Source organism: Otolemur garnettii, unplaced genomic scaffold (assembly GCF_000181295.1).
Source record: "Otolemur garnettii isolate 467f Iridium unplaced genomic scaffold, OtoGar3 scaffold00039, whole genome shotgun sequence".
NCBI lineage: Eukaryota > Metazoa > Chordata > Mammalia > Primates > Galagidae > Otolemur > Otolemur garnettii.
In genome coordinates this window covers 10569433-10590033 of record NW_003852434.1, presented here as the reverse complement: position 1 = coordinate 10590033, position 20601 = coordinate 10569433, and the positions used below count along the sequence as shown (strand labels likewise).

Genomic DNA, 20601 nt, shown 5'->3' with positions numbered 1-20601 from the left:
TCACGTTAGTGCACCAGCACCCCTCCACCTGACCACGTTAGTGCACCACCACCCCTCCTCCTGACCATGTTAGTGCACCACTGCCCCTCCACCTGCCCATGTTAGTGCACCACCGCCCCTCTACCTGACCACGTTAGTGCACCACCACCCCTCCTCCTGCCCATGTTAATGCACCACCGCCCCTCCACCTTCTGTGTGCCACACTCCTCAGGGTCGCCTTCTCTGGCCTAGTAACCATTTAGCCTCACTTTAACACCACCAAATCCTCAGACCTGAAATTCACACCAAAGTGCGTTCCTAGGAGACTGATGATGGCCTTGGAGAGCTAGGAAAGATAGACTCTCTAGCAAAAGGATAGTGAGAACCAAGGACCAATTAATAACAACAGTAATTGCTAGTAACTGCCAATTACTTTCCAGTATATCTAGCACTTCCCATTATTTAACTTGATCTCCAGCCAGGGAGGTGGTTGGGGCAGTATTTCCTCTTCCCATTTTATAGGGCAGAGCACTGCAAGGCAGAGGGTAGGAGTCACTAGCGTGGGTCCCTCAGCTGGTAGGTATTACAGTCACAATACTGGCTCCTTGGCTGCTCTTACAGAGCTTTGTTTGCCCAGCACCCCAGGCTGTGTCACTGCTTGACATTAAATGCTGTCTTCCCACAAATGTCTGAAGTCCATTGGAGAGCCACATGGATTCCTGCTGACATGATACTTGTCTTTCAGGCTGTGGAAGACACTGTCTACAATGCCAAGGTCCCCATGAATGCACCCGCTGTGAAGGGCCATTTCTCCTCTTGGAAGCCCAGTGTGTCCAAGAATGTGGGAAAGGATACTTCACGGATCATACAGAGCACAAATGCACAGGTAACTTGGAGCCTGGGCTGAGTACCCTGGAAAGAAGGAAAGGCAGCAAGTAAGTCACACATGCTGCCTCTGACGTAGCCAAGAGCATCTGAATTAGAAGCAGCATGAAAGCTCAGGGGGCTGGGCCCAAGTGATTGATGCCTTTCCATGCATGTCTGCCATATGCTGGTTATAGAGGATACAGGAGTGCAGGCCAATCATTCTCTTGCACAAATCAATATTGTCCCTGAAGATTTTTATGGAAACAAAGCCAATATTTTCTGGAACGTAAAGCTTATATTGACCTCCAATAAAGGGCCCATTGAGGGTGGATCAGCCATATTGATATGGACATAGAATTTTCAGTCTGTAGACTAAATCAGCCATGACTCTGATATGAGCATAATACCCTTGAAGAATAGGATTTGGGGGAGCTACTTAGCGAGATACATTAGAGCTTTTATTATTAAACTAAATCTAAATCCAAAGTATTAATCTCCTTGTGCTCTGGATTATCTTAGAGCACGTCCCCACTTTGTCCTCATCATTTAAAGCTTGGTTCCGTGTGCCCCACTCTAAAGAACACCTGACGTTTCGAACGCCATCGAGCAGGCACAGCATTGTCCATTTCACCAAATCTCTCCCATCTGAACTACCTCATTTGACTTTCATGATGTCTTGGTAAAATATGGCAGACGCTATAAATCCTGTTTTACAAGCGAAAAACAAGAAACTTCAAAGTGTTAAACAAAGCAACATAAGATCAGACATTAAACTCAAGTTTTCTAATTCCAACCCAGGGACCTTTAAACTGTACTGTGCAGCTTCTTTGTAACAAAATCTCAACTAAAAAAGCAGAAAATTAGGCAGTAAACATGAATTCATAGAAAACTATTCGTGTGAACCAAAGAAAGAATCCTGTGATCCTTTAAATATCAGATTCTTCTCATGCATTTAAAATACTGTTGCCACTAGTCACAGTGAGAGTCATGGTGGGCGCAGCACACCTGAGCCCCCTCTGCGTGCCGGGCACTGCTCTAGTCACTTCACATTGTAACATGTGTGATCTTCCCAGCAATTATTTGCATAGGTGCTATTACTGTGCCCATTTTTAAGACAAGAGAATTAGGGCTCAGATTGTTAATAGAACATGCCCAAGGTCAACTGGTGGCGAGTGGTAGAGGAGGGATCATATTCAGAAGGAGCCTGTACGTGTCCTCTGGTAAAGTCAGTATGGCTAACTTTTTAAACAGTCACTTATGGGCAACAGCTCTGGATCTCAGCGTGGAAGGCAGACAGTGCTGTGCTCTCCTGGGCCCCCTTCTGTGGGCAGACCAGCTCCCCATGAAGTTCTGTGAGGACACTGTTAGAGTTCCCTTTGTTCCAGGTGGGGGTCACTTGTCCTGTGCCTCCAGTGCTTCTGTTTGCAGACCCTTTATTTCCCTGTCCCGGGTGGTCCCGGCTGTGTGTCTGTGCCTTGCTGGTGCCTCACACCATGTTCCCTCTCTTCAATAGTCTGCCCTCGAGGGTGCTTGCAGTGCAGCGGCAGGGACCAGTGTCACCTCTGTGACCAGGGGCACCTTCTGAAGAGCGGCCTCTGTGTTTCCAACTGTGTTCCTGGCTCCTCTGCCCACTCCTCTAATGAAACATGTGCTGGTAAGCACTGCTCCTCTGATGGTCTGGTGAATTTACTGGTGATTTCTCTCTGCAAAGGCTGAGTTTACAAATATAATTGATTCATATGATATAAAGGAAAACCCCTGGTGCTGCAAAGGAGAAAGGGACTCTATACATGGTGGGAAACTGGGGAAACTCAACTGCTGTGATCTTTGAAAGGGAAAAGGAAGCCATCTAAGCTCTAAAAGCCACAGCTATTAGATGGAAAGTTTGGCATAAAACATAGCTATGTTCCTGAACTATGTAGCCACGTCATAGAAAATTACATATATGCTGTATTTATGTATATAATTTATTGGTTTACATTTATATTTAAGCTTATAGAGCTAATTATGCCGGGGTGTATTGGTGCACACAGTGGAGATAAATTATAAGCACATAATGGATGGTATGAAGGGCCCGCGCCTTTAGTTCATACATTTGCAGTGGATAGATGGCAAGCTACTCTGTGTGCCATTTAGAACAAGGTGACATGCTAGAGGAATGGTCCCTCGTAACACATGAATGGACACTGCCTTGAACCACAAAGAGAAGCAAAGTTTGATGCGAGAGTGCCGTAGGTGAAGGGAACTTGGGAGTTACAGCACGGCACCGGGCTCTTGGCTTCTGAGCGTTGTTCATCAATAACGGGAGTAATTTTTTAACAGCCGGTCAATTATATTTTTTGCCTCTATATTTTTGGCCCTAAAGATATTAGGACTTCCCCATGAGGAAAAATATCTGTGGCTTATTTTATTTGGACCCTTCTGAAACCCACAAGTACTTACTCCTCTTGGGCCATACTTCAAGCGGACTTACGGAAAGGAATTCCACCTTCATTAAGTCATCCTGCAGTAGACGTGGGGCCCCTGAGACTCGGCATTCCCAGCTGTCCCGTCTGACCCAGTTGGGGAAGGGAATGCACTAGTTTAAGTCCTGGTGAAACAATTTGCAGGACACAGGAAGAACTCTAAATCATGGTGGGAAATCTCTATTTGCCCATCAGATGTTTTATAAGGCTAGAGATTATATAATTTTAAGATCAAGCAGATATATTTCTCCTGAATTCTGAGTGTGAGCCACTGATAATCCTGCTCCACTGTGGACTGATTAACTGGAACGCTTAGAAATGGTATCAAACACTTGCCTTTCTTCTTGCTCTTGTGGGTCTGATGTGGCAGGTCCATTAGGATAGGACAGTGGCTCTATTAGTGTTACCGGGGGAGTTTATGAAATTACTAAGATTGGGATACCTGGCAGCCTGGTAAGATTACCAGAGGCATTTATAAAATTATTAATGCCCTACTCCAAAATAGGTCTCTGGCAGTGGAGACCAACTGTCAGTATTGTTTTAAAAGATCATTGTATGATGATGATGATGATCATTATTATTGAGATGTAATTCAAATGCCATAAAATTTACCCCTTAGGCTCAGCACCTGTGGCTCAAGCGGCTAAGGCACCAGCCATATACACCTGAGCTGGCGGGTTCGAATCCAGCCCGGGCTGCCAAACAACAATGACAGCTGCAACCAAAAAATAGCTGGGTGTTGTGGTGGGCGCCTGTGGTCCCAGCTACTTGGGAGACTTGAGCCCAGGAGTTGGAGGTTGCTGTGAGCTGTGATGCCACAGCACTCTATCCAGAGCAACAGCTTGAGGCTCTGTCTCAAGAAAAAAAAATTTACCCCTTAAAGTATAAAATTTAGTGGTTTTCAGTATATTCAGAAAGTTATACAACTATTACCACTATGTAATACATACTTTCATCACTATATAATGTATTTTCATCACCCTAGAAAGAACCCTTATAACTATTAGCAGCTCCTCCCTACCCCTTCCTCATCCCGACCCCTGGCTCTGATCTACTTCCGTCTCTGTGGATGGGCCTATTTTAGACATTTCACGTAAGTGGAATCATACAGTATGTGACCTTTTATGTCTGGCCTCTTTTACTTAGCATACTATTTTCAAGGTTCATCTGTATTGTAGGAATTATTCCTTTTTCTTTTATAGATGAATAACATTACATTATATGGATATACCACCTTTTGTATATCCATTCGTCAGTGGATGGACACTGGAATTGTTCTCAACTTCTAGTTATTATGAGTAATGCTTCTGTGAACATTTGCATATAAGCTTTTGGGCAAACGTTTGCAGTTCCTTTGGGTATCTACGAAGGAGTGGGATTTCCGGGTCACACAATAACTCTATATTTAATTACTTGAGAAACCACCCATTTTCTGAAGTGAGTGAACCATCTTGTGCTTCTGTCAGTCATACAGGAGGTTCTGATTTCTTGGCTAACACTTTTTGCCATCTCTCCTGGAAGGGAAGTGATATCTTGTCATGATTTTGATTTGCCTTTCCCTGAGGACTCATGAAGTTCAAGGGGACCTGCCAATTGGCCTCTTTGTGTATGTCTTTTGAGAAATTCCTTATTCATTTTTAAAAACTAGTTATTTGCCTTTTATTGTTGAGTTATAGGAATTCTTTGTATGTTTGGGATGCAAATCATTTTTACAGATATATAACTTGCAAGTATCTTCTCCCTTTCTGTGGCTGTCTTTTCTATTTCTTGCTGATGTGCTTTGAAACACAAAAGTTTTTAATTTTGATAATTTCCAGTTTATCTATTTTTTTCTCTTTTCACTTGTGCTTTTCATGTCTTTTCTACAGAAGTATTGCTTAATTACAAAATCACAAAAATTTATTCCTGTCATTTATTCTAATCGTGCTCTTACACTGAAGTCCTAGGTTATACTTCCATGCATCCAGAGGAGACTTCTGGTATCCAGTAGCCCAGAAACTCATCTGTGTAGCTCTAAAACACTGCAAGCCTAACTCTTTTTTTTTAAGGTCATAGCATGGGGTGGGAGGCTGGTTGAAAGGGAAGCTGGAGCTGCCTATGGGTAGGGAACAGGTTGGAGTCAGAGGTAGAGCATGGCAGGAAGTGGGCCTGCTACCTGGCAGGTACTGGAATTGGTGGATACAGTGATGAGGATAGCTACTGGTTTGGAATTAGCAATTGTATTCTCTTTTTTAAATTTTTTTTTTTATTGTTTGGGATTCATTGAGGGTACAAAGAATTAGGTTATACTGATTGCATTTGTTAGATAAAGTCCATCTTATAATTATGTCCTGCCCCCAAGAGGTGTGCCATACACCATGATTCCCCATCCCCCTCTCCTCCCCTCTCTCCACTTACTCATTCCCGTATACCCCCCACCTTGTATTAGCTCATCTGCTGCCTTCATGTTAGAATAGAGTACATTGGATTCTTCCTTCTCCTTTCTTGTGATGCTTTACTAAGAAGGAACACTACATGTGTTCCACCTCCACGTAGGTTAATGCAAAAGATGTAAAGTCTCCATCGTTTTTTAGTGGCTGAATAGTATTCCATGGTATACATATACCACAGGTTTTAATCCATTCCTGGGTCGGTGAGCATTTAAGCTGTTTCCATATATTGGCTATTGTAAATTGGGCTGTAATAAACAGTCTAGTGCAAATGTCCTTATGATGAAAGGATTTTTTTTCTTCTGGGTAGATGCCTAGTAAGGGGATTGCAGGATCAAATGGGAGGTCTAATTTGAGTTCTTTGAGGATTTTCCATACTTCCTTCTAATAGGGTTGTATTAGTTTGCAGTCCCACCAGCAGTGTAAAAATGTTTTCTTCTCTCCACATCCACGCCAGCATCTGCAGCTTCGAGACTTTGTGATGTGGGCCATTCTTTTTTTTTAAGCATTTTTTTTAAATTGAATGGTAACTATGTTCATTAATGCACTTCTGGGGTACAGTGTGGGGTTTTCACACACAATCTGAAACACTTCCATCAAACTGGTTAACATAGCCTTTGTGTCATTTTCTTAGTTATTATTTTAAAACGTTCACATTCTGCTCTTAGAAAGATTCACTTGTACCCTTGTAAGATAAACCTCAGAAGTGATCCCTCCAATCCCCCTCCCTCGATGTGGACCATTCTTAATGAGGTTAGGTGATGTCTCAGGGTAGTTTTGATTTGCATTTGTCTGATGATTAGGGATGATGAGCATTTTTTCATATATTTGTTAGCCATTTGTCTGTCTTCTTTAGAGAAAGTTTTATTCATGTCTCTTGCCCAGTGAGATTATTGGGTCTTTTTTTGTTGATTAGTTTGAATTCTCTATAGATCCTATTTATCAAGCTTTTGTCCGGTATATAATATGCAAATATCTTTTCCCATTCTGAAGGTTGTCTGTTTGCTTTGGTTGTTGTTTCCTTAGCTGTACAGAAGCTTTTCAGTTTAATACCCTTTAGTTTATTTATTTTGTTGTTGCAATTGCCACAGAAGTCTTCTTCATAAATTCTTTCCCCCAGCCATTATTTTCCTTTTCCCCACACTTTCTTCAAGGATTTTTATTGTTTCATGCATTAGGTTTAAATTTCTATCCATCTTGAGTCAGTTTTTCTAAGTGGTGAGAGGTATGGGGTCCAGTTTTAGTCTTTTATAATGGTTATCCAGTTCTCCCAACACCATTTATTGAATAGGGATTCTTTTCCCCAGTGTACATTCTTGTTTGGTTTATCAAAGATTAGGTGACTGTAAGATGTTAGTTTCATCTCGTGATTTTCAATTCATTTCCAAATGTCAACATCTCTATTTTTGTGCCAGTCCCATGCTGTTTTGATCAGTACTGCCTTGTATTATATAGCCAGAAGTCTGGTAGGGTGATACCACCGGCTTTGTTTTTATTACTAAGAATATCCTTTGCTATACGGGGTTTTTCTGGTTCTATACAACATGAAGAATATTTTTTTCCAAATCTTGAAAGTATGATGATGGTATTTTAATGGGGATTGCATTGAATCTATAGATTACTTCCCTTTTACCTTCCTTAAAAGAAGAATATGGCCATTAGACTTTGGTCCTCCAGGGAATTAGAATGGCCTTCTCCAGCTATCAGAGTGGTTTCCAGGTCATGGCAGGAAAAGACAAATCATACTTACCGTCAGGAGCATGAGGTGCCATGGAGTACGCTGGCGTTCTCCTGGGCCAGTTACCAGAATACCATCTGCAAATTGAAACCAAGTCTGCTTCTTGTTTAGTGTTTTCACTCTGGAAATTGTAAGGGGTGATCCAAAAAGAAATGATCTGATCCATGAATGTGCCGAGGCTAACCTCGAATTCCTATGTTTACCAGGCAAAACACATGCCCCCAGTCTTCACGTGAATGGTTCCCTGACCCTCCCGATTGGTTCTGTGAAGCCGCTGGACTTTTCCCTCCTAAACGTCCAAGACCAGGGCCAACAGGTGGAAGATCTCCTTTTCCACGTTGTGAGCACGCCCACCAATGGCCAGCTAGTGCTCTCGAGAAACGGCAAAGCCATCCAGCTGGACAAGGCCAGCCATTTTAGCTGGAAAGATGTGAATGAGAAGAAAGTGCGTGTTGTACACAGCAGAGAAAAACTCAGGTGACTCGGTGCCCTGCCACTTCCCTGCTTCCTTCCCGTCTCTGCTCTGTCCCTCTCTCAGCCTTTACTTCTTCTTTTTTTTTTTTTTTATTTGTCACACTTTTACTTGATGAAATTTCAATCAGAAGCTAGATAGCTGTCCCTTCTGGTCAGGGAAGATACTCCACATGCACAGAGCTCTCTCAGCTGCCTGTCATCATACCCCATAGGTTGCTCAATGTGCTTCTGTTTGAGGCATTTTCACTTTATCAGATAATTATGGGTAATTCTCTGATGCAAGGGGAAATATCCTAGTAAGATTACCCAGACTTTTCACCCAGCAGAAACAGAAGTGGGTCTAGACCCAGAAGCTGCAGCTGCTGCTTCCAAATCAGGGCAACACGCTGGGAGCAGGGTGGATACAGGCATGGTATGTGCCTTCCAAAATGTTGTGCCATCCCTGGGATGGCAGAGTTGGAAGGAAACTTACAGTCAGAGTTAACTTTTTATTATCCACATTATGAGATTAACTGTGGTTAATTTTTAAGCCTGATCCAGTTTTCCCCTGATGCTTAGCATACTTCTGGCTATCTTTCCCACCCCAGCTGACATATGCTTCAGGAATGCAATTGAATGCTAACACTAGCCCAAGCAAATATAGCCATATAATTAGCAGAGTAAATCTACTCAACTGAAATTAGAGAATGCACCCCCAAGATCAGCCTCTTGGATTATGCTTCCCCCTGCTCCGCTTCACTAGTGCAGATAATTCCGCATAGGCTGTCTGGAGAAGCAGTGAACTGAAGTCTGGGCTGTGATGAGAACACAGTGAATATTTTCTACCATCAATGGTAAACTTGAGATTTTTTTTTTTTTAAACTTTGGCTTAGGAAATAGGTAGGGAGGAAATAGATGGCACTCTCTGTGTTGTAGTTAATAGCCACTGATGCCAGTAACTGCAGAAGACCATATCATAGGAATAAGAACCACTAACATTTATTGAGTGCTAACACTGAGCCATCACGTTAAGCCCTTTACACGAGTTATGTACATTACGTTCCTAGGATACAGATAAGGACACTAAGGCCTTCAAAGTATAAGTAATCTTGCCCTAAACCTTGCAACCTATGAGTGTAAAGCTGAGGCTCCAACCCAAGACTCTGATTCTGCAACATAAGCCTTTAGCCACAATGATTTCTGCTTCCCTAATGTGCCAGGAGCTACAGACATGCTTCCATTGCCCACGGGCGGAGGTCACTGCACAGAGAAGTGCTGCTGTAGAGATGGAGTGGGAAACCCCGGAGTCTGATGCCAGAGACTCACTCTTCAAATTTCTGCCCCATCTCTTACACTCCTTTTTTTCTTTTTAGGGTTATTATTGAGTTAACAAATAGCTAATGGGCACCCCTGAGTGCAAAGCATGAGATGGCAGAGAAGTTGGCGCCCCAGAAGTGTCCAAGTTAAGGTGGGACAGGGTACATCTTAACCTGGACACTTCCAGGGTAGGAGAAGGCATGTGTCACCTGGCACACAGTTGTTCATCTGCTCTTTGTCCTCTGAGAGTAGAGGGGAGAAGAAGTGATATCTGGGGATTCCTGTGAAGGCCTGGAGGGCGCTGGGTCTTCGAAGAGGTGCCAGATTTTGGTGAAGAGTGGAAAGCCCCACACACACAGATGCAGTAGGTCCAGGTTTGCAGACTGCAGTGTGTCTGAGACTGTAGAGTTGCTATTCTGCCATTCATTTTTACTCCAAGTTTTGTTCCTAAGTGTCCCCATCACATGTGCACACGTATACACACACACACACACACAACCGCAGAGCTCTGTGTCTATAGTCATTCGTCATAGAATCACTGGTGAAAAGCAGAAAGCTTCATAGACACCAAAGTTAACCCTCTTGACTATTTAACATCTCATCACCTGTTTTTTTTAAATTTCAGATTAATATAAGGGTGCATGTAATTAGCTTACATTGTTTATGTTTGTTAGGAAAAGTCCAAGTTGTATTTGAGTCCTTCACACGAGGAGGTGTGCCATATACCCCTACATTGTACCCATTAGGTGGGGGCTTACTGGTCTCCTTCCCTCCTTTCCCCTTCTTGAATTTAAATGTGTTTTTCTCTCACGTGGGCCTATAGTTGTTCATCTTACTAGTTTCAATTTATTATTAAGTACATGGGATGCTGCGTGTTTTGCCATCCTTAAGATACCTTACTAAGGAGAATATCCTTCAACTCCATCCAGGTAAGCACAAAAGATGTAAAGTCTCCAGCTTTTTATGGCGGAATGGTATTCTGTGGTCTACATGTGCCACCCTTTCTTAATCCGTTCATGGGTTGATGAACACTTGAGTTGTTTCCACAATTATGTGCTTGTGAATTGAGCAGTAGTAAACATTTGAGTACACCCGTTTTCTTGTACAATCTTAGCTTTACACCCCTAAACAGGACAAGGAATGGTAGTTTCGAAAATTCTTGCAGTCCTGTTTTGGAGTACCCATTTTCCTTCTGTATTTTCTTTACCTAAAAATTCAAGCAAAAGAAAGAATGAGAGGAATGGTAAAATGAGGCTCGTAGAAATTCATGAAAAAATGAACTAATTAAGTCCCTGAATAATACAAAAGGGCAGCCTACATAAGTGTGTGTTGTGTTTGTCTTCATGAGTATACCAACCATGATTCTTAGGATGGGACTCCGTTGGGTCTGCGATGGTCCTACGGTGTACAAGACAGCTATAAATGTAGCTGTAGTGACCATGAAAAGCTGGCATTGTTCAGACACTGAACACTGTCATTGGAGGCTCAGTGTCTCCCCAAATCAGTTTTCCCTATTTGGTTGGGAGTATCCACGGCTGTGTTCATTCTGCTGCTTTCATTAGTTTTTCATCTTGAGGCCTGGAAGTGGTGGTAGAAAGGGGCAGGATTTATTTAAACAGGGCAGAAAACGAAGGGCGGCTGCAAAGGGAAGGTAGACAAAAAATATCTTTTTAAAAAATTAGGTTTATTAAGGTATAATTTGTGCATTCAGTAAAATTCCCTGTTTTAGAGGGTTAAAATTCCCCCTTTTAGGAGAGTTAAAAAATGTGTACAGACTTGATGTCCTGTGACCACAACCACAGTCAAAATATAAAGCAGTTTTGTTACTCAAAAAATTTCCTTTTTACCTTTAATCCCATTCCCCTGGTCCCTGGACGCCACTGGCCTGCTTTTTACCCCTTTAATTTTGTCCTTTGAAGATGTCATGTGAGCGGAATCTGTGTCTTGTCTCTTGTTTCTAGCTTTTGCTATAATGCTTTTGAGATTTGTCCACATTCTTTCATGTATAAATAACTGGTTCTGAGAACACCTTTGAAAAAACCTTTAAACCAATAGTACCTATAGTGCACCAGAATTCAACCCTTCCCATAAAGCACTGGTCACACATCTCACCAGCCAGCAGCGACCTCTGTTTTTGGCTTGGTTTTCAAGGTAGACATTGTTAACTTTCCTTTCTAGCAGTCTCTGAAGCTCCTGGAATAGCACTTTTACAGGAAATAAGAACCATCATGAAGATGAGCCTTACTTTATTATTAATCTAGACTCTTTGGCTACAAATAATGGAAGTCAACTTGAATTAGATTAAGCAAAATAGTAAAGCTCGTGTGATCTTGCAGAGGTGGCTCAGCTCTCAGACACCAAGGACAGCCATGCTCCAAGGCAAATCTGAAAGCTTCAACTTTCCCCTTATCCCCATGTCTCTCCACACAGGCTTCATTCCTCTCCCTCTTACAGACAGGCTTATTCCAGACTCACATCAACAGGTAGACTCCAGTTGCCCCACAGTTAAATGGTGAGACTGACTGCTTGCTGGCTCTCAGGCCAATTCCAAATTTCTAGGACAAAATGGGCCAACCCTCCCTCCCTCATCCTTTCCACAATGGGAAGGGATAATCATGTAATGTAGACATTTTGAACATTATTGTTGTGGCCCAGTCACATGAATTGGGCAGGAATTGGAGAGAGGGTTTGTTGATCAGAGACCGTAAAAGATTCCTTTCCATTCTACAGTTTAACCATTGGCCTATAGTACACTACTAACCTGTCTTGACCTGACAACTAATATTTCAGTCTTATATATGGTTTAGAAAAATAGGAAACAAAATTTTTACCTAATTATTGTTATAATTATGTTATAAGGAGTCTAAGAATACAGTATTTTTTGCCTGTATCTCACTTTGTTCATCTTTATTTGGTAGTTTTTATTTATAGTGTTACATTACTATTGTGGTTTATCCAAATTCTTATCTACACATTATCTGAAAATATTTTAACCCTTATTTTTGTAAAGAATAACATAATGATTGTATTTTCTCATTTCTTTTTCCTTTGGGGACTTCTTCAGGAAAGGTTACTTTTTCCTGAAAATTAGCGACCAGCAGTTCTTCTCTGAACCACAGCTGATCAACATACAAGCATTTTCAACACAGGTAATAAAAATGCCAAGCTATTAATAATTGCACATGCCTGCTGATTTGAACCTCAAGCACAAACCAAGGTGCTTGCTGTTTTAGCAGAAATGATTGAGCTAGAGTACTAATCTTGTCTTATTTTCCTTATGAATGCCACTGGAGTGATTTTTAGTATTTTTGAGTATTAATAGCAGCCACAATAATTACTAACACACCTATAGTACCCTCTTCATGTTTCACATAAGTAACTCAGTCAGTCCTCATGCCAATGTTATAAGGTAGTATTATCCCCAATTTTTTCCTCAGATGAGGAAACTGAGTCACAGGGAGGTCAAGCAGCTCGTCAGTAGTTATGTGGCTAAAAAATAGAGTCCAGATTTGTGCCCAGTAAATCTGTCTATGGAGTCTGTGTCTAAACTATTATGTAATGGTGCCCCACTTTATCTTACTGAATCTGATATTAGCCTTTCTGAAATTTGAATCTGTTTCTGATTTTAGTTATTTTGAAGTAAATGAGTCTGTTGTAGTGGAATATTTCTCCCTCAGATATGTGGAATTGGCATCAGTTAGAGCATTTCATGAAGGAGCAGCTTCAGTGTGGTGCCGCGTGGGCCTCAGACAGACCCGGGGGGAGGAGTTCACGGTGGACGCCGTGGAGCGGGCGGTGCCGCGTGGGCCTCACACAGACCCCGGGGGTAGGAGTTCACGGTGGACGCCGTGGAGCGGGCGGTGCCGCGTGGGCCTCAGACAGACCCGGGGGGAGGAATTCACGGTGGACGCCGTGAAGCCGGAGTGCTGGCTCTTGGGGCTCATCTCTCATGGTTCATCTCTGTCGAGTTGCTCTTATGCATCTACAGTATGTGTGGTTGTAGATGCTCTGAGAACCGGGCCTGAGGGATTGGGCGGCTGGAATGTACAAAGAGAATCAAGAAATAGATACAGCCACATGTTGTGAAGAACAAGAAACTGTTGGGGGTGGGACATCCGTCCAGGGAAGCAAAACCAAATCAATTTTGGATCTCAGTATTCTGTCAGTCATGATTCAAAATGGATACTAGATTATTGCTTTTAAACTGATATTTTTATATCTTTGGTCCAAAAATGGAAGGTCCTTAGGTCAAGGATAATAGCATGGACTTGAACCAGAAGTGGCTGCCAAATGGTATTAAGATCCCTGTTTGACTCTCATTTTTTTTCTTCCCCTTTCCTTCTCTCCGCTTGACTCTTCCTCATGGTATTATCACATCAGGGATAACTTGTTTAAGAGTGAGTAGAAACTGATACCAAGATAATTTGATCTCACAGATGGACCAAAGTAAAATTTTGTTTTAATTAAAGCTAAGACATGTGATCTCTGTAAATACAGGCCAGAGGGCCACATCAGTTTTCGGAATTACGGCTTAGATGTTTCTCAGCACTTAGACTCAGAAGTTTTGTTTTGTTTTTTCCGTCTGGGCAGGGAGCATCATTCCAGGGAGAGACATAAGGTAGCCACGGCAAGTGTTCCTAATCTGGGTGTTGCACTCCATGGTTCCTTGAGTTTTGTTTGTTTTCTCATAATCAGGTGAGCAGATAATGAGGGCATATTTTAACTTTATTATATGGGAAATTTCTACCATTTTAACTTTAAAAAAAAATGGAATTTTAGAAAAGGACTTTAACTTATTTTTGTTCCTTTAAATTACTGTGATATTTCAGTATAGGCTTGAGTATCCCTGAGATTTTCTCATGTGAGTTAATTTGGTCTTTTCCTTTTATGGGTTTGGACGTCACCTTTGATCTTTCCTCTTTCAGGAAGATGAAGAGCCATTCATTCCCCTATGTAGAATCACAGCTTTAGAATTCTCACATGAGGATTCTGAGGAGCAGCTATCATCTAATTTCCTACTATGTGGTTATTATAATGATGCATTAGTTACACATTAATTTAATAGAGACTGTAATTTCCAGGTGGCCAGGAGAGTGCTTGGGTAGTTTAAAAAATTTTTTTGGATTAAAGCAGGTATTGTATTGAGAAAAGTCCTAACTGGTTAAACTTTAAACGATATAAAAAGCTGAGATAATGTTTTCTTTGGCTTCTGGCCTCACTTTTCTTTTTTCTGTTGTGGTTCATTAACTTTTATCTTTATGAAAGAATGTTTTATCTGCTTACTCAAGTTGGCAGGAGGAAACCTGACAGTCCTAAGGAAAACACATTAAACTTCACTGTATCAGCAGTGCCACGTGAATTACCCAGGAACAGGTGGTCGCCTTACTCACCTGGACTTGTCAGTCTTTATAACCTGAGTTGGGGTGGGGCTCGATCAAGATTTGGATGAGCAAGCCTGGAGAAAATGACTAAGAGGAGCCAGAAATAGCATGAATCTTACTCTGAACCAGCACACTGCAGCTTATGCTGGAGTCAAGTGCTTACCTTCCAAATGCAAATCCAGAACTCCCATGCCTCTTGTTCATGGGATATAGTGTACTTGGGATATAGTGTAAATCAGGAAAGCTTAGAAATCAGAGATTTAGAAGCAAACAGCTCTCATCACTTGCTTCTCACTAAGTCTTAAAGTGGCTTGAGAAACTTCTAGACCCCAGAGGTGTGAAGCAACCTCATTTGCCACAATTATGGAAAGCGGACACTGTGGAGCGGGCGGTGCCGCGTGGGCCTCAGACAGAAGGAAAGGGGAAGACTTATTATGACAGACCTCACCTCTGACAAACACTGTCACCATGGAACAGTGTGACACTTTGCTAGAGCACTAGTAGGTTCTTCAAAGACATCAGATATTTAGTCCCCTGGATTATCCTCTCTTTCCTTACTAAATGACTTCCCCTCCTTCCCTTCAACTCCACAGGCCCCCTATGTGCTGAGAAATGAAGTTCTCCATGTTAGCAGGGGAGAGACGGGAACCATCACCAGCCAGCTGCTTGACATCCGAGATGATGACAACCCACAAGATGTGGTCGTCCAAGTGCTTGATCCTCCACTTCATGGCCAGTTGCTCCAGATGCATCAGTCCCATGCAGCCCCTGTCTATCAGTTCCAGCTGGATGAACTCTCCAGGGGCCTTCTCCACTATGCCCATGATGGCTCAGAGAGCACATCCGATGCTGCAGTCTTACAGGCCAGCGATGGACACTCCTTCAAAAATATACTGTTCCACGTGAAGACCGAGCCCAAGGTAGGTGTTATTCCAAGCGTTAGTTTCCTAGCATCTAGATGTGAAGTTCTAGTAAAAATGTTATTCTACATTACTCATAAAGTTAAGATATAGGCAGTTATTCCTTTATTCAAATATAGCCTGTTATGAAGGTGCTTAATAAGCATGCACTATATAGGTGGCAGTATATATTTTGTTATTTTATTAGGAGCATCCTTGATGTAAAAGTACTGGCCCGTGTTCACTACAAAAATGTGACACTTTGGAACCATTTTTGTTGACCTACTGCTATGAATAAATGTGTTATTATCCACTGCTCCTTTTGTCTCCTAAGTAAAATCCTAAGAATCAAAAAGTATCCCTGGTTTTATCTGCCCTTCAGAACAGCTCATGAACTGTGAAGTTCATAGATAATCTTAATATCTGAAAGGGTGAGATCAGCCATCCTGTTAGTCCAACTAACGTAGGATGTGCAAACTCTTTTCGTAATTATAGGGCTCTTTGGTGTGGGGAGTAGGGGCTCAGTAAAGAGCTCTGCTGCTCGGCCTAAGTCATTGGCAAGCCACCTTTGTAGATTTTACCAGATCCACAAGCACCTGTACTATCATTTACTTCATATTTGTCCTCGAAGCACTTCTTTTATTGTGGCTTCCTCTTAATAAATAACACTTGTGAAATCATGGGCTTAATGTAGAAATATACTTTGTTTCTAAAATACTAAAATTAATGCATTAACATTCTACAAAATTTTGTCAATGTATCACATAAAATGTCCTTGGCTACTCAAGCTGAGATGGCTATGACACTTTAGGAAGTACTAGACTAACCCATGCTAGACTACAGAGACCTGTGGAAATCATTTATAAAACTTGATAGTTTTCATTGAAAACCCTTTTATCAGGTGCATTGAGAGTAAGTCTTTCTCATGGTAGTAGACTGGGAAATATAAATTTTTGAAAACTTTTTATTTCAAATATCACTGCCTACTGAGGTATCATTAGCTGGAGAGATGGATCGGCTGAGGATAGTTTAAAGTCATTGTCACTGTCTCACCATTGCTTACTCAAAATCTGCAATTGAGCCTCATGAAGATGAACAGCTAATTCCTCTGTTTCCTGTCTCATTATTTTTAGCTGCTGAAAACCATGATGGTGGCATGAGAGTACGGGAGTAAGTGAAGGCTGGTTATGAGACAGAGTTGGCAGATAGCCACCTTGTAGCTAATTATCACCCTCTTGCAATTGCTCTGGGAGATGAGGCTTAGTTCTGGAGAGATGAAGTCTAAATAGGCAGGGAGAGTTTTCTTTTCTTTCTTCTTGGTTTCTTTCCAGAGGAGGCTACAAGATTTCCGTGCTACTCTAACAGCTGCCCTTTGTACTGGGTTTGAGTCTCGGTGTTGAAAGCTCAGTTCAGTGTATCACAGTCATTTTTTGTGGAATGGCTCAAGATTGAAGGGCATTTATAGGATTTTAGCTGTTTCAACTATAGAAACAAAACAAAGAAAAATGGGTACAAGACACAGAGTTTGGAATCCCTGCAGCCTGATGACTGTGAGTCACACAGGTACTTACTGTGTCTGTTTGTGATTCCTGGAAGGGAGTTTAGCTTCTCCTTTCCATCCCTCTGTCTCCCCGAATGCTGCACTTACCTATCCAAGTGATCTGTGATGGATTAATGAAACCAGTAACCTCAGCCTCCATCAGGATGTGCTAATAATAAATTTGACTATAATGATAATATAATACAAATATATACCATTTTTCCTTTTAGGAATTCAAAATACTTTAGCTAATCTATTCTACTAATACTTACACTGTCTTAGTGAAGAAAGTTAGAATAGAGACTATTTAACCTTATTTCTTCTAACAGAAATTCTCTGGGTGGAAGGTTTTTTGGTTTTAACATTTATTGGGCACTAAAGCTTATGGAAATTATTCCATTTGATCCTCACAATCACTTTATGATATTTATCCAGTTATTATCTCCAATTTTTCCAAAAAGGAAATTAAAGTGCAACGAGATTTAAAAACAGGCATTTCATAAAGGTATTCAGTGCTGGAGCTGTGATTTCAGCTCAAGTGTGTCTGCCTCCTCCACCCAACCATGATTTCCATGTTTTGGTCACATAAATTCTTATCTCCTTAATGGATAGAATGGAAACAGCAATGTAGTTATTTTCTCAGTGTTCTATCCAAGCGGGCTGAACCCCAAGTGCCTCCTGTAATCTTTCCTATGAACCTACCACACCTCATCACAAGTGAGGGTATTTATCAGTCTAGTGGGGCCAAGAAGAAAAAAATACCTCACTTGGTATGGCTTCCAATAGAAGTGGGGTCAGACATGATTGATTTTGTTCTAATAGCCATTTCTGAGGATGGGCATGTAGGTACTTACCCCGTGTGGCTCCCGATGTATTAAATCTGGAGCGAGGCCAATTATTGGCTGATGTCTAGCTGATGATTTAAATGGAATGACAGGTGGTTTTGGTTTAATTCCTAGTGTGTGACATATGAATTTATCCTAACTGAACTGAAAACTTAACCTGGCAAGGTAGATAAAAAGGGACAGAAAAAGAAGGCTTTGTGAGAAGAGGGACTATTCCAGACTTACTGTCTTGAGCAAGGCTCATCGTAGGAGTTGAGTACATTTTTGTTGGACGGATATAGGGGCTTGAGTGAGGCTGGCACCTGTGTCCCTGCCTTCCACTCCATCTCCTGCGTCAGATGAGAAGCCCCAAGGCACCTCAGCTGGTGCTGGCATGGCCCATCTGGGACTGAGTAGAGGAGCTGTCAGTTCAACCCTTATTTTTCAAATTCAACCTCACTTCACCCAAACTTATGTTTTTATCATTGACTGCCATCTCCAACCTTATGCTGAGTTGCTGAGGAGGAAATAGAGCCAGGACTGAGTTTGAAACATGTTCTGTTGAGGGAAGGAGGGGGGAAAAAGATTTAAAAGTTGTAAAGAGTGTTCTGCTGAGCAGGCTTTCATTAATTGGGTGGATTACCAAACCCAAGCCTGCCAGAGATAGGATTCTAAAGCAATTGACGTCTAATAATGGCTAAAATGTGGGCAGGGAAACGTCATGTTTATTGGTGGGCTTCTCTTGACTACTGGGCTTTCAAGGAATTGACTTCTTTTTCATTAATTAAGCTGCCTCTGCAAATAATACCCTTTTTCTACTCTGGCAATAAACCTGACAGTGTTTCTAACCTCCTTTGTTGTGCTCTAAGCAGTTATTTTCTGCAACTGGGTAATGCGTTAATGTTAAAAGCCCCCAAGAGTCATGCTATGAACTACGTGGAAACTTCTGCTCAGGGTCCTTCCTTGCCGTTTATCTGTGGTAAGGCCCATAAACAGCTAAGAAGCTCTCACGTGTTTTCTCCCAATTTCATTGATTCCTACCTCTCAATGGTTGAACTGCAAGGACATAGTTCAATGATAATGATGTTTATGAGAGTATTAATGGCACAAAAAATGCTTTTTTAATAAAATGAATAAGAGTCTAGGTCATAAATAAATAAATCCTTATACATGTTAGGATTTCACTATATTTGAGGCCTTGCTTACCTTATTCAGTTTGATGTCTCATAAGAAAAGAGATGAGTCAAAATTTGTTGATTAAAAATAAGTCTGGGCCAGACACAGTGGCTCACATCTGTAATCCTAGCACTTTGGGAAGCTGAGACGAGAGCATCACTTGAGGCCATGAGCTCAAGACCAGAATGAGCAAGAGCGAGACTCCATCCCTAAAAAATAGCTAGGTGTTGTGGCAGGTGCCTGTAGTCCCACCTACCTGGGAGGCTGAGGAAAGAGGATCCCTTGAGTCCAAGAGTTTGAGGTTGCTGTGAGCTATGACACCAGAGCACTCTACCCAGAGTAACAAAGTGAGACTCTGTCTCGAAAAAAAAAAAAAAAAGCAAAGATTAGCCGGGTGTGGTGGTGCACGTCTGTAGTTCTACCCAGGAGGCTGAGGCAGGAGGATTGCTTAAACTCAGGTGTTTGAAGTTGCAGTGGACCTATGATGATGCCACTGCAGTCTAGCCTGGGTGATGGAGTAAGACCCTGTCTCAAACATACACATATCTAAGTGGAAATCCACGTGAGAAAAGTTATTATTTGCTTGATCTAAAGTAGCAAGCTTCTGAAGCTCATGCAGATATTAATAAACACAAAAACAGTCCAATTATCTTTTCCTCTTTCTTTTTGCTGGTAAATTTCACCTTATATCCAGCACCCCACATGCCACTTCCCTGAAGTCCACAAGTCCTACAAGGTTAAATTTTAAAGCTCTGGTATAATTGAACTCTTGCAAATTACAGCAGATTTTTATAGAATAAGTAAAATGTTAGGGTTGCTATTATGTCCAACTGTAAGTCACTTTCTATTTAGTGAAATTTAAAATTTTTTCACCTTGAATATTTTAGCCTGGTTTTGGGGTATACTATCATTTGAGGTAAAACCTAGTCATTTATGGCTCAACTTTTAATGTGGTAAAGGAAGATTTGTATTTTGTTTGTGAGGTTTTTTTTCTCCAAAAGATAGAGGCTCATGCACTTACTTCTGGTTTATAACATTATTATTTTTACTTGTAGTATGATATGTAATGGCTACGTTTTATTATGAACATTTCTGTGTGCCTATTGTGCTATGAAATGAATTAGAAGAACTATTTAATTTAAAGCAGTGTTTTAATCATGCCCCCAGTTCTACTTGGTGGGCTTTTATTGCCTGCTAATGTAGTGCTCTGGAGGATATATAAAGCGTTACTGGACAGATTATTCAGCTGGTAATTTAGCTAATATCTTGAGCTGACAGAGATATATACACCATTGTGTTGAAAGAAAAAGCTATAAGAAGGAAAAAAAATTCTAAAATGTCAGAACCATTGGGGAAATTATTTTAAAATTTGACTTTTTGGATACCATAGCTGTAGAAAAGATAGTATATACCCTTCTCTCCATCGCTCTTGAATCTTCCCTAGACCCTGTCCCAAAATAAAACAACAGGAAAAAAAAATACTCATCACAGAAAGGGGAGATTCATACTTCTTTAAAAAAAAAATAATTACTT

The 20601-nt window shown here is 41.4% G+C and overlaps 1 protein-coding gene across 1 annotated transcript in view; it reads left to right on the top strand.

The window, feature by feature from the left end:
• FRAS1 (Fraser extracellular matrix complex subunit 1) overlaps window positions 1-20601 on the top strand; it is a 430037-nt gene that overhangs the window by 269990 nt on the left and 139446 nt on the right. Inside the window, exons 24-28 of the mRNA XM_012805310.2 lie at window positions 725-865; window positions 2360-2500; window positions 7685-7955; window positions 12313-12397; window positions 15223-15549. Of these exons, the coding sequence (XP_012660764.1) occupies window positions 725-865; window positions 2360-2500; window positions 7685-7955; window positions 12313-12397; window positions 15223-15549 (965 nt within the window). The remainder of the gene's footprint in view (window positions 1-724; window positions 866-2359; window positions 2501-7684; window positions 7956-12312; window positions 12398-15222; window positions 15550-20601) is intronic.